This window comes from Mandrillus leucophaeus, unplaced genomic scaffold (assembly GCF_000951045.1).
Source record: "Mandrillus leucophaeus isolate KB7577 unplaced genomic scaffold, Mleu.le_1.0 Scaffold1083, whole genome shotgun sequence".
NCBI classification, from domain to species: Eukaryota; Metazoa; Chordata; class Mammalia; order Primates; family Cercopithecidae; genus Mandrillus; species Mandrillus leucophaeus.
In genome coordinates this window covers 500513-515836 of record NW_012099021.1, presented here as the reverse complement: position 1 = coordinate 515836, position 15324 = coordinate 500513, and the positions used below count along the sequence as shown (strand labels likewise).

Genomic DNA, 15324 nt, shown 5'->3' with positions numbered 1-15324 from the left:
TACACCATCTTCTCCTATGGTTCTAATTCCTCCTGCTCTTCACTTCCCATAAACTAGACCTGGGGACAGCAAGCTATGGGCCAGGGGCCAAATGCAGCCTACCTCTTGTTTTTGTAAATAAAATGTTATTATCATACAGTCATGCCTAATAGTTTCCTTGCTGTCTGTGGCTGTTTTCACACTACAAAGATAGAGTTTGATAATTACAACTGAAACTATATGGACCACAAAACTCAAAATATTTAATATCTGTCTTTCCCAGAAAAAAATTGCCAATCCTTGAGCTAGACTACAGCAGCCATACTCTCAGCTCTTACCATCCTGGTTATCTGAACTCAGGAAGATATGGTCCCTTAAAGGAAACTTGTAACACCCCAGGAGTGAGTGGGAGAAGCGAGGGCAGGAACTGGAATTGGATGAGAAAGACTGTGGAAGAAGGGCCCCACCGGACAAATCTCATAGCAGAGGAAAGACATTCTCTCTGCCGAGTGTTTTGGGACTGGTATAAGAGGAAGTTATGAAGATACTGTGGCTTGTCAGAGGATTGAAATTCTTTTTCACAGTAAGATTGTTTCACACTGCCTACAAGAAAAAAAAATGTGCAGCAGAGAGTTCTTTTCATAAAGCATCATCATGCAAGAGGAAGGCTACCTCTCAGGTTTTTCAGCTGGGAGGACACATACAATTCAAATCACAGCTGATGGCCCTCGGTGGGACTGGAACCACCTGAAGTAGAGAACGTAATCCACATCCCACACACCTCCAGACCCCTGTCTCTGGCAGCCTGATGATTAATGCTTACACCAGAAAGACGTTTCATTGACTGCCTTAGAGTCCCATGAGCATGATGCAGTCAATAAATATTTATTAAATGTATTTTCCTTGGGCTTGCAGCACTTGCTCATAACCAAATAAGCAAGAATTGCTCAGGGTGGTTCCAGAAAAATATATAAATGTCTGTTAATGGATCCAAGCTAGAAATAGGGAGTAGGAAAGAAAATGTTCATCCATCTGTGTACAGGTTATCCAAATGGTGCTAGCTTTTGGGTAAATAAGAAAAAAACATGTTAAACAAGTCCCAGAAATGAGGATTGCAAGAGAGAGATAGAAGAAAGGAGGAAGGAGAGGAAAGGAGGGAAGGAAGGAGGGAGGGAGATTTACAAATACCTCTGCTTTGAACAAATGAACATATATACATTTTTTAAAGCCAATCTTTTTTTTTTCTCTCTGGCTTTATGTGGGTAATGCTTTCATCTGTCACTAAAATGGCTCCTACACTCAAGGAACGGCAGAGAGTTAACTGAAATGGGTTCCCAAATTGCAACTTTTGCAATAAGGATAAAATATGGCTTTCTGCCACCCATTTGGAGTTACAGTGCCAATACGCTGATGCAATCCCCCATAAGTCCAGTCACATTAGATTCTGAATGGTGTATCGCCAATCTGAGCATGGGGAGTGGTGTTAGGATTTGTTTATTTAAGACTGAGCATTTATCCTGAATGAGAAACAAATTAAAATCTTGCATTTGAGGTAATATTAAAAGAGGGCAATGCAATTACCACATTCTCCCCTGAGTGTCCTCCTTAAGGTACTGTGAAGCCTGAGAATGCGCAGCTGCCAGCGGGGGTAGGAACTGTGCAGTGCTGGAGGTGAGATAAGGCATCTTCACGGCTGCATTTCCAGCTTTGTAGGGGGAAAACAATTTGCCTTTGGGAAATAACCCAACAAGCAATCCTATGGTTTTAATACAAACACTCAAAGAGGTTCTGGTCATGACCATCTGGGTCCAGCCTTCACTGAATTGGAAAGACGGCAACGATAATGGTTGAACAGGCCTACCATGTGTTGGCTCTGAGTTTCCCCCACCCACCCCACCCCATGACTGAAGAGGATACAGGGCTCCACCACTGTCAGGCATCAAGGAAGACACAGGTCTAGGGGAGAAATCAACACTTCTCAGGGTCCTTTTCAGGGGTCTACTGCAGAGATGGAAGGTCATCTAGTCTATGGTGTCCTGGACCTGCCTTGGCAGTAGTCATGGCCCTTTGCAGGTAACCTAAAGGAAACAGACAATGCTTGATTTGCAACATCGTGAGAGTTGTTTTAGCCCTTTTGATGACCTTCAGACAGCATTTGAGTGATAGGCTTTACAGCATCAACAGAACCAGGGAAACTTGCCCAGAGATGTATAGATTACTACACACCCCCAACATCATATCTTTTCCAAGTCCCTTCCTATAATTCCACTCTCTCCTGACTTTAAGACCACCTACCCACTTTCTAAAAGAGGCAGAAGGAAGAGTTTCTAGGAGTTTCCTTCCTGGGAGTCGTCATGACTTCTGATATAAAGTTTGACATGAAGTGTCCTCCTAGTAGTCAGACACTATACACTGAACACTTTCAGTGGCCCTTACAGACCAGAGAAGGAAAGCCCAGGTCCCTAGCACCAAAATGCAGAGAAAAGTTTCTAAAGTTTACAGTGATAAGAGGATGTTAAAGGAAGCCTTCATGCAAACAAAGCCTAATCCTAACATGGAGAAAGAAGAAAGCTGCAAACGCTTCCTGCCGTTGGGGCAGGATGCTCAGCAGGCTCACCCAAATCCAGCACACCTCTTGAAGCCCCTCCAGTAGACCACCTGCCATTCCAGGGCTTGCGTGTCTCCGCAGTTCCCCTAAGACTCTAAGGTATTGATCCAATTACCACTTGAGGTCACTTATCCTACTGCTGTGTTTTGAGCTGCTTATTGATGCACCTTTTCTCCCTGGAGAAATTACAAGCTCATAGCCCAGAAGGAAACACTGTGCTCTACCGTGGCAGGTGCCCAGTGGGAATTTATTGAGCGCATACTGAATAAAATTGCTTTACTTGTAACCCTGGCCCTAATTCTGGTCTAGAGATCCTAGGAATCCAAAGAATACAGCAAAATAATTATGTGGAATGATGTGGAGCCAGCTGACAGCTGTGCTGCTCTTTGTCTGCAGATTTTTTAAGTCTCCGTTGACCATTCTGTCCCATGGATGTTGGAAACACCTGACTGTCAGAGAATCAATGTGTAATTCTGAGGTTTTGTCAGATAATATTTAAAAGCCAAAGGCCCTATAAGATATCATTCCTTCTCTTTAAAAAATGCTTATTTTAAGGTATAGAGCTATAAACTTTACAAGAAAAATATGCATAGAGAGATGTCTTTGAAAATGAAAGAGGCAGAATTGATGTGCTTATCACTGATATGAAAGGCTGATAGGAAATACCTATCCTTCAAATCTCTGCAACATCTCAGGGGCTGTGCACAAATTCAAACATGTGGGCACATTCATTCAGATGACACTGTTTAGTGCCAGAGCCCAGGAGTGAGGAGATGGAGGAATGGCTTCAGACATGAAGTCATCATTTGCTGTGCTCCACTCTTCCTGCAATGAAATGTCATCCACACTGGTCCTTTGTGCATTCTAGTCTGTCTGCCTCAGCAGGTAGAGACCGTCTTCCTCCTCATGAAGTATGTATAGTCAGCCACACACTGACTCCTAGATGCTCAAAGAATTGATCACAATTTCTCCAGGAGCTGTTGTTTTTTGCTGACTTTAGGCCAATGCTTTGTCACAGAGATATGTTTACTTCCCCTCAAATTGTATGGACCGAGGTAGGACTGCTAACCTTTTATAATATCACATAAGGATTGAAAAAAACTACTATTCTGATCACCATTATCCCTTAATCCAGAAAGAATGAAAGTCAGTCTTTATATTAAATAAATTTACAACATTGTTCTTATTTTTCTGATTTCACTTACCTATACTTGGCTGTCCTGTCCCCAGCACAAGCATTTCAATAATGAAAATGTCTCTCCTTGAATGTTGCTAGGTGGGTTCTGAAATACTGAAAAATCTAGCTGGCTTTTCTTAGGCATGATGGCATTGTATGGCATATCATAAAGCTTAAGGATAGAATATGGAAAAGGAATTGGAAAATAATTGTATAAATCATCAGGAATCAAAGGGTTTCCATGAATTTTCTTATTGGCAGGAAAAATATGGAATCTCTGATGCAGATTTTGGTGACCAAATCAGAACTTTATTCTTTCTTCTCTGTTCCAGGTACATGGCCATCATCCATCCCCTCCAGCCCCGGCTGTCCGCCACGGCCACCAAAGTGGTCATCTGTGTCATCTGGGTCCTGGCTCTCCTGCTGGCCTTCCCCCAGGGCTACTACTCAACCACAGAGACCATGCCCAGCAGAGTCGTATGCATGATCGAATGGCCAGAGCATCCCAACAAGATTTATGAGAAAGTGTGAGTAGAGATGACTCCTCATGCCAAAGCAGTGATGGTGCAGGGTGCCTTCCTGGCCCCTTCTTGATCTTTCTTTCTTTCCATATTCTTTTGCTGGTACAGATTTAATGTGTATCCATAAGCATTTCTCACATATACTCTCATATCACGTTACTATGTCCACAGTTATCAGGGGACTGTAGTATCCCAAATACTATTTTAAGCATTGAAAGATAATTTTTGAAATATAAGATCTAGATCCTGTTATAGCAGAGCCATATCCCTCGGGCCTTTTACCAGAGACATTACCCTGCCGGGATCTGCCTTTCTTTGCCTAGGAACTTTTTCCTAAGCTACGAAATGCGGAATGCCACTCTTCTCTGCTACACAGGATGCGGGAAGGTGGGGAATTACCTCCCACTCCCAGCAGCTCTCAACAATGACTGAAGGGCTGCTCTGTCTGTGAGTAGCCATTCTTTTATACCTTTACTTTCTTAATAAACTTGCTTTCACTTTGCACTGCAAAAAAAAAATAAGAAGAAGAACAAAGCCTGAGGGGAGCTGGCATCTGAACACCCGTCTCTCACCCCTCAGGGGAGTGTGTCTCTGTGGTGTGTGTTTTACATCATGTCCAAGCTTTTCTTGTGGGATTAATCTCCAGGGGTAACTGCCTGGATAATACACCCTTTATTGGCCACTGTGTCTTCCCTATACTACAGCCCCCTTTTCCTACTGGTGTTTCTTCTCCCTGATAAGGTACTTGCACTTGAAAATCTTGAGATAGAGATTCCCCTTTGCAGAAGACCAAAACAATACAATTACACCCAGGATGTTACAGCTGGAGAAATAGAACATATGCAGGTGAAACACAGGCGAAGGCCAGGCCAGGCATTGAGACTTTATGAGCTACGGGTCCCTTACAGGGCAGACAGACTTACCTTCTAGGGGCCTGCCTGATCACATTTAGGGTTTTTCAAAGTATCCCAGCAATTTTCTCCAAGACTTCTTATCCTCGAGGCAACATTGAAATGGCATATTCTTTGTTTTGCTCTGCTCGAGTGAGCCACAATGTGACATTTATATTACAGTTAGTTTTCGGGACTCAGAGCACATAGATAACGTGGATCTTTTTGAAAGCCCTCTATAATTCTCCAGTCTCAGGTTTTTTATGTGAATCATAAAAGAACACTGGTGTTAGAATCAAAAGATCTGAATTTTAATTACAAGATTGCCAGTTACTGGCCATGTGACCCTGGGCAAGGGTCACAGCCTCTCCTCGTTATTCAAATAAGAGATAATAGAGCTCTGTTTCCTATAAACAATTCTTGTGAAGATCAAACGAGATAATATATTCTCACCTTGTAAGCTATTAAATGCCACACAAAAGGTATGAACCAAATTGATCAGCTGGCTCAGATAGCAGTATAAATATGAGACCTTGAAACTTGAGTTAAAATGAGACGCCACACCTGTCATTCCCCCCGAGATTTGAGGGCTGAAAGCCTGTTGCACACAGTTACCCAGCTGCATCTGTTCCATGAGCATGGAAATGCAGCTTGCCAGAAAGCAATACATAAAGCTCAGACGTCGCCTTCCAGACACAAACAGTGGGATTTAATCGATCAAGCAATGGAGGGATTAATGCTCAGCCTAGGAAATATTGAAAATTATTCTTTCAAATGAAACTACAAGCCTGAGCAAGGTCTCAGAGGGAGAAAGAACACAGCTTGTTACAAGCCATACAGGACCTGTGAACGTATTCAAGCCAGAGGGTTTCCTCAAAAGGGAAAAAAAGTCTCTGAATTAAAGCTCATTATATAAACTGCTTCAGAAATCTCGCCCGTCGTTTCCATGGGCTGTAGCTCAGCTCTTAGTTTTTCATGGTCTTTTCAAAATCTGATCACTTTCTACAACTTTTCTTTCAAAATACTCATAGTTCTTTAATCTTATAACAAATTCAAAGTTTAACTTGGAAATAAAGATTAATTTTCCCACAGATCTCTGGGGTCTTTTCCAAAAAAGAATACTGTTTTGGGGGGGGGAGTCTTATTTTTGAACATTTTGGTGTTTTTTGGTGTTTTATGCTTATGAATGACTAGAAAATCCCTTTGAGACTCAACATGATGTGTTGGATTGTCTTGTTTCCTTGCTTTGAGAATTTAGGGTAGCTGCTACTGGATATACAGTTACGATTGCAATTGTTGTTTATTTCATCATTTTAACCTAAAAAATAAACTTGGCTTAACAGCATCTATTGTTATCTATTCATGAATTGTAACATGTTTACTGATACAATAGTAAGTCAAAATAGTGTATTTGTCACTCACTGAATGACAGTGATGGAAACATAAGTGCATAGCATAGCTTTATTCAAACCTATTTTGTTTTTGTCAGTATCATTCATAAAACATTATAATATATTTCTAGACAATTTCAATTTTACCATGTCTAAGCAAACTACTTAATTATATTCTCTTCTTTTAGAAGAAATGATTGCCACTTTCAGAGTACACAACAATCCCAAATTTGAAACCAGATGGAAACTTTGTTTTGAGGCAGTATAATAATTAGAAGAGTGTGTGCTCTAGAGTTAGATGAGCGATCAGCTCCCAGTCCCATCACTGTCTAGCTGACTCATAATGGTCAAGTAATTTAAGGCTCTGAGCCTAATAGTACAGACAGTCCCCCATTTGCGAAGGTTCAAATTGCAATTTTTCAGCTTTACAATGGTGGGAAAGTGATATGCATTCAGTAGAAACTGTAATTTGAGTATTCATACAACCTTTCTGTTTTTCATTTTCAGTATAATTTTCAATAAATTACATGAGATAGTCAACACTTTATTACAAAATAGGCTCTGTGTTAGATGATTTTGCCCAACTGTAGGCTAATGTAAGTGTTCTGAGCACATGTAAGGTAGGCTGGGCTAAACTATGATGTTTGGTAGGTTAGGTGTGGTAAGTACATTTTCAACTTAAAATATTTTCAATTTATGATGGGTTTATCTGGATCTAACCCTATTGTAAGTTGAGGAGCAGCTGTACATTCCACAAAGAAGCATAGAGAGATGTAAGTAAAAATAACCTACATGAAATCCTCAGCCTAGTGCCCTGCATAGAGGTAAGGGTCTAGTGAATGTTAACTACCAATGTTAGCATCATTCATTAATCTGGGTTCACTGGAAGATGACTGGCAGCAGACAGTGTGATGGGCAGATGCTTAGACCCAATTTAATTGATGAATAATTTGTGTAAGCTAATTACATGAAACGTTTCGTGAAAAATCTCAGGCTGCTGCACCTGCCTTCTGGCTGTATGGTGGGCCTGCAACCATGATCATTCATTCAAACTCTTTACTAACTTTTACAAATACAGTTAGACTAACATTTACTAAAACATCGATTAAATTAAGCCCTATTAAAGACAGGAAATCCGATAAAAGAACGGACAAAGGTTTTGAACATGGGCTTCACAGACACACACACACACACACACACACACACACACACCATCCACACAGCCAATAACTATATGAGGAGGCACACAACTTCATTTGTTACCAGTGAAATGCAAATTAAAGCGATAATGAGATCTTACTACACAGCCATCAAACTAGAAAATATTAAGAAATCTGACACAACTAAGTGTTTCAAACGGAGCAATAAGAACCTTTGTCAACTGCTAGAAGAAGTATAAATTAATAATTACATTGGAAAAAAAATTTTTTTTTTTTTAAGATGGAGTTTCACTCTTGTTGCCCAGGCTGGAGTGCAATGGCGCTATCTTGGCTCACTGCAACCTCCACCTCCCGGGTTCAAGCAATTCTCCTGCTTCAGCCTCCAGAGTAGCTGGGATTACAGGTGCCCACCACCACGCCCAGCTAATTTTTTGTGTTTTTAGTAGAGACAGGGTTTCACCACGTTGGCCAGGCTGGTCTTGAACTCCTGACCTCAGGTGATCCACTGGCCTCGGCCTCCCAAAGTGCTGGGATTACAGGCATAAGTCACCATGCCCAGCCCAGAAAATACTTTCATAGTGTCTAGAAAAGAAGAAGCTATGCATACCCTATAACTCAGAAATTTCACTTGCAGGTAATTACCCTAAAAAAAACCCATGCACGTATGCACTCAATTACATCAAACATAATGTTCCTATCAGCATTGCTCTTAATACCCCCCAAACTGGAGATGTTTCAAATATCCATCATCAGTAGAATGGATTAAAAAATTAAAAAATGTGGTGGCCCAGTGCGGTGGTTCTTACCTGTTATCCAAGCACTTTGGGACGCCCAAGCAGATGGATTGCTTAAGCTCAGGAGCTCAAGACCAGCCTGGGCAACATAGTGAAACCCCATCTCTACAAATAAATTAGCTCTGCGTGGTGGCAAGTGCACCCGTGGTCCCAGATACTCGGGAGGCTGAGGTGGGAGGATCGTTTGAGCCTGGGAGGCAGAGGTTGCAGGGAGCTGAGGTCACTCCACTGCACTCCAGCCTGGGTGACAGAGTGAAACCCTGTCTCAAAAAAAAAGAAAAAAAAATGTGGTATCTTATAAAAATTTGAAGTGCCTTATATAAGTAGAAGTCAACACAAATATAGATTGTTTCTCTCTTTATAAGACAAAACATAGCCTATTACGCACACTGTTATGCACCTTGTTTTTTTAAACTCAGTATGTCTTAGAGATATTTCCATATTGTTCATAAAGAGCTTCTTTTTTTTTTTTTTTTTTTTTTTTTTTGTGAGACAGAGTCTCTCTGTGTCACCCAGGCTGGAGTGCAGTCCCATGATCTCAGCCCTCTGCAAGCTCTGCCTCCCGGGTTCACGCCGTTCTCCTGCCTCAGCCTCCTGAGTAGCTAGGATTACAGGCACCCACCACCATGCCCGCCTAATTTTTTTGTATTTTTAGTAGAGACAGGGTTTCACCATGTTAGGCAGGATGGTCTCGATCTCCTGACCTCGTGATTGTCCCTCCTTGGCCTCCCAAAGTGCTGGGATTACAGGTGTGAGCCACCGCGCCCGGCCCCTTCTCTATTATTTTCTTAGTATTCCACTTTTTGAATGTATGCTATTATTTAACCCATCATTTATTAGTGGAGTTTAGATTGCCTTCAATGGTTTGCTATTACAGAATGCCACCATGCATAACATTTATAAATATCATGCAAGAATACCTATGGCATAAAATCTCAAAAATAGACTATATCATCTTAATTTTGATATTTGCCCTCCATACAGGATTGTACTAATTTACATTCTCACCTGCAATGTGTGAGAGTTCCTGTCTCTCCACGGCCTCACCAGCAAAGTATATCATGAAGCTTTTAGATTTGTATCCATATGATGGGGAAAAAAAAATGAGAATGGGATCTCATAGTTAAAATGCTCATTTCTCTTTTAGGAGTGGGGATGAACATCTTTTTATAATGTAATGGTCATTCGTATATATATATTTTATAATCTGCTTATTTCATTTACCATATCATAAACGATTTCCTATGTTATTAAAATTGTTTCTACGACATGATGTGAAGACACACACACGCACGTGCACATACACACATATGTTGTTAACAAATCCCCTTTCGAAAATATATTACTTCCGTGGTTTCTCTTAACTGACTAGTAAGATAAGCCACTAGCTTCAAAGTGAGCTGCTTCTAGCTATATTCCTAGATCCCTGAAGGAACTGGTTCAGTTTTGTCTGCCATTCCCTGTCTATGTTTACAATCCACAGTTATAGATGATTTCGCTAACGTTATAACATTCATGAAAATGGGGACTTAGGCTCATCATTAATACAATATTATCATAATTTTTAATTAAGTCCTGCAATAATTAGCAACCCAGCAGCTTAGCATGGCTGCTCTGGCAAAACTATGACACTACACAGGAAGTTCTAGGAAGGTGGCGATGACTGACAGGTAATAAAGAAAGATTTTACATGTGATCAAAGGTGACTTTTCCCATTGGAGAAGAAAGCACAGAGAAAGAAAGGTGAATGCATGAAGAAAAATTTGGCTTTGCAAAATGTATTGACCGTTTCCTTTTTTCTATAAAAACTGTGAGGAGTATGCAGTAGTTTTCAAAGATAATCAGAGCTACACCCACTCTTGCAGTTGTTATGTGGGCTGTAAGATGGCGATGGTCCCAGAAGGTACTAGGGCAATGCCCCTGAGGACAAGGAAGATGAACGAGCCACCATTTCTTCATCAGAGGACCCTCCACCAAAGCCAAGAAAAAATCTGTAATGAGGATGAAAAATGAAAAAGACATCCAAAAAAATGAGATTTAGACAAGCTGGGAATTTCTGCTTCCCTGAGTCATTTATTAATATTGGCCATATGTCATTTTCTGATAATTAAGTTTCTATGTACATAACATTATGGTAGAGTTTTAGCAAGAAGTAAGACATTCCTATTCCGAATTCTAAATATTACCAATAATAATGGGAGAGGAGACTATGTTAGAAAACAGAATCGTTCATTGATATTTTGTGGAAATGTGAGTGAATATGAATATGTTAGCTCTAATATAATTCTCTACAGGTACCAACTGTAACAGAAGCTACAAAAATATGCCATTGTCATTATTTACAGCACTTTATCTTTTGTATATTATGATTCATTATCAAAAATCAGCTGAAATGTTTATATTTATATGTATTATTTACTTTCGTTCACAATAATAAAAATTGAAAATCAGCTCATTAACAGGGAGTAAGACAGGAATATTTAAAAATATACCTACAGCACTACTTCTCAAACTTTCCACCTTCTTGATTATTTTACAAATTAAAAACAAAAAATGTGGATCCTTTGCCAAGCTGCTCTAGGCCTTGGCCAAAGGGGTGTCAACATATTTGTGTTTCCGGGATTGACTGTTTATGCTAGCTGTTGTGATTAATCTCTTCCCCTGACACCCTCTACACTTATAAAGATAGCCCAGAGCCCCTAGTATTATCGCCTTGGCTGATGAAAAGCAATTAAACTGAGAGGGAAGAGTGCATTGACACTGCAGGGGAAGATGCTAGCATAAAAACATGCCCTTAACCTTGACCCCCAGACAGAAATCAGAGTGAACAAAGTCAAAAAAAAAAAAAGGGAGGAAAGTCCACGTTACTGCAGAAACTAGGAAGGTTGCCACACAAATGTCAGAAATTTTACTACGTTTCTGGTAGACATTGTACAGATAGGGCCAAACAGGAGGCAGCCACCAAGGGCTGTTATGGCCTCTATATACCAGTAGCGCCTAATTAGGAGGTGAAAGTGTGAGCCTTGAAGCCTTGAGAAAGATGGGCCCACCCAATTTAGGACTCCTTTGGGGTGCTGCCATCAACTTCCGGAGGCAGCTGCCCTCAGATGGAGAAAGAGAAAGCACAGAGGCCAGAGAGTATAATTCACAATAAGATTAAATGGATGATTTTCTACAAAACCATAAATTATCAAACTGATACAGCTTGGAGGTAAAGGGGAATGAAACTACTGTTCAAAAATTACATTTACAAAAGGCACTGGTATCAAAATCTGTGCAGGGAAAATCTTTCAAATACCCTTATAAGTTATTCAAGAGTACAGAACAATGTGGAAATCTTGCTCATTTATTATAGAGATTTGGTAAAACCTAAATACAGAAAGCTAACAAAGACAACTCCAAAAACAAACCTTCAGACCAACTCCATTTACAAATATAGATACAAACATATCTATTTACAAATATAGATAAAACATTCACCAAAAAAATACAAATTATATTGAAACAGCAATGTTATGTTTTTGAGCATGACTTTTTCTAGCAAATAATACTAGTAAATAAATATCAGGAAATCTGTTATTATATTTCTTCAAATTAATTTGTTAAAGGAGAGCATCATATATTTGCCTCAAGAAATGCCAAAATTAAATTTGTTAAAATGTAATACGTGTTGAAGAAAAAAGTAGCTCATTTCAGCAATAATTATTCAGCAATAATCCTTGACAAAATAAAATGAATAATGGATCTCCTTTTCAACAAAAACAAAGTAAGAATCCTGAGAATAATTAAGAAACAGCCAGAATTTATGTGAAGAAAATGAAAAATATCATGCTAATTTAGACTTTACTGGATGGTATAAGAAAATATTTGAGAACTACATTCCACGTGATTCAAAATGCAGAAAGTGTTTAAGCATATGTAGAAAACAGTTTCCCTTCTGTCTTTATATAATTCTTAAGGATATCAGTTCTTCTCAAACTATTCCTAAGAGTATGTTTAGGCAGTTTGATAAAGTGAATCATCTGAAAGAGTTAATGGATAAAAACTGTTCAAGAAAATAATAAACAAGAAGAATTAATTTTGATATCAGCAAAATAACTTTTAAGAGAATAATAATAAATGACTTGCCATTCAAGATATCAAAATACACAGTACTAGAAGCAGAATCGTTCAATAAAAGCAAACTAGAAATTACACACGCACACACAAAAACTGAAACGTATAAAAGTTTGTGTTTAGTATATGCTAAAGATAGCATGTCAGATTTGTAGGGATTATTCCATAAATATTTTTGGAAACCTGAATAACTTAAAATTGTAGGATTCTGTACTTGAATGAGTTTGTAGATTACTCTCTATTCTACTGCTGCCCACAACTTGGAGAGTCACAATATATAATAGCATATTGGAGCCTTTGAGATGGTTTCCTTTTCAATTTTTTAAAATTTTATACATAATATATTTGTGTGGTTTAAAAATCAGGGAGTGTAAAAAAGTAATTAGGAAAATATTTCTCTCTCTTTCTCTCATACTTGCCCTCTTTCTACCCCTACCACTTTATGGATAACCACTATTCTTGGTTTCTAATAAACCTTCTAACATTTCTTAATGTCATCTAAGAAAGTGTAAACATATATTGTTACTGTCTCCTTTCTCAATGTACAATACAATATATAATATATTCTGACTTTTTCTGTTAGCAATCTTGGATATCCTTTCCCATCAGTATTGCAAGCATTCTCACTTCTTTTCTTTACAGCTGCATAGTATTCCTTATATGGAGAAACCATAATTTACTTATCTAGTATGATATTGACATGTCTTTGCATTGTGTCTAATGTTTTGCCACTTCAAATTCTATTGCAAAGACTAGTCTCCATTCTGGTAAGTGTTGATTGCAGTAAAGAAATTCAGTGGTTTTTCCTAAACCTTGTGCTTCTCAAACTTATTTGATTGTGAAATCCTTCTTTTAATTAATCCTGTAAACATCACACAGAAGTATTATCCATAAAACATATTCTGGGGAAACTCTGGACTAATCATAGTACTGGATTCCTTTCTCACAACTTAAAACCAATATAAATTCCAAATAAATTGAGATGGAGTAGAGGCTTTCAAAGCATAACCCTCAAGGCAGAAGCCATAATGAAAGATTGCTGGTTTGCATATGTAAGTAAATAGATACACAGATACAGATGTAGTTATAGATGTGTTTGTTAAATTCTATATATCCAGAAACTCCAAGAAGAACTTCTGCATGTGACAAACTGAGAAAAAAATTATAATATATGAGAAAAACTAACATAGAGGACTCTAACTTATCAATAAGAGTAAGGCAACCCTCAAAAAACTACAGCCCATAAAAGAATATGAAAAAATTATATTCCAAATAATGGATGCAATTTTTCCTTTATTTGAGTGGCCCATGTTAAAACTGAATGAAAATGTTAAGTATCAATGAGGTTATAGGGAAGGTGGGAGCTGTTTTCAGGAGCAGAGTTTGACAATATCTGTCAAGGTTTTCAAAAGTATAGTTGGTTTGAATCAGCAATTGCATTCTTAGAAAGTCTTAACTGCAATTATACTATGTAAGATTTGATGTCCGCATGGTTTATAGAGCTGTAAAATTAGAAACAAATACCAAATCATAAAAGATTGATTAAAGAAATAATGGATCATTCATACAAAAAACTATACAGCTGTTAAAATGGCATTATACAAGCACATTAATTAAGGCAAAAATATTAATAATATTGATCATATATTATGATCATATTATTTATCATAATATTACAATTAGTAAATAAAGCAGGCTTCAAAGTAATATGTGCAGTTAGTGCCCCTTGTATGTTTTATAAAGTGTATCCATGTACTTATGGATTGTAGGTGAAAAGTCTGGAAAATTATGCAGCAAAATTTAATACGCAATGTTTTTACTTTGATGTGGAATAGTAGGTCATCTAAACCTTTTACTTTAGCTTTTCTGCAATTTAAAATAATTTATCTCTACTGAAAATAAATTCTTGCCTTGACTGCATTTTTTAATTAAGTAACATTAACTTTTTAAGACATCTACTTTTAGAATAAAAATATTATCACTTGAAAAAAATCACCAGGAAATAAAAAGATGAAATAAAATGAGTATTTTAGCACCTGAAAAATAGACCACTATCATTTTCTCACTAAATTCTTAAGACACTGTTCCATGGTCTTCCAACATTTACTTAAGTGAAGAAATCTGATACCATCTGATTTTTTCCCGTTTTACATAATTTGTGATTTCTGCGTGCATACATTTAAGATTTCTCTTTATCTTCTTGTAATTCTTCATTTTGTACTGTATTTTCAAAAACCGCACCAGAAGACATGTATATGTAGAGGATTCTGTCATTTTCTGTCATTGCTAAGAGTTTTTAATCAAAAGTCAGATCTCTAGTTCAGGGAAATTCTCCTTTAAAAACACATTTTTTAATGGCCTGCCCTCTTTTCTGCTCTCCTTTCAGAGTTACTGCTACACATAAATTGTGTGCTTTCCATGCCCCTTACTAGTTTACTAACTTGATTATTTCTTTCATCTTTTTATGGTTTCTGGGTGAATTCTTAGGCATTTCTGATGAAACTGTAAGATGAAGAGATTATCTGCTCTTCACGGCTTCCTCTGCATTTTTAATGTTGTAATCATGTTTTCATTTGAAAGCAGTATTTTCTGCCCTTTTCAAAAGAGCAACAGCATTTTCAGTTCTGTAATTATGTTTTCATTTGAAAGAAGTATTTTCTGCCCTTCTCATAAGTGCAACAGCCTCTC

General features: G+C 38.1%; 1 protein-coding gene across 1 annotated transcript in view; it reads left to right on the top strand.

Moving 5' to 3' along the window:
- TACR1 (tachykinin receptor 1) overlaps positions 1-15324 on the top strand; it is a 147950-nt gene that overhangs the window by 73973 nt on the left and 58653 nt on the right. The window contains exon 2 of the mRNA XM_011987255.1: positions 4097-4291. Within this exon, the coding sequence (XP_011842645.1) occupies positions 4097-4291 (195 nt within the window). The remainder of the gene's footprint in view (positions 1-4096; positions 4292-15324) is intronic.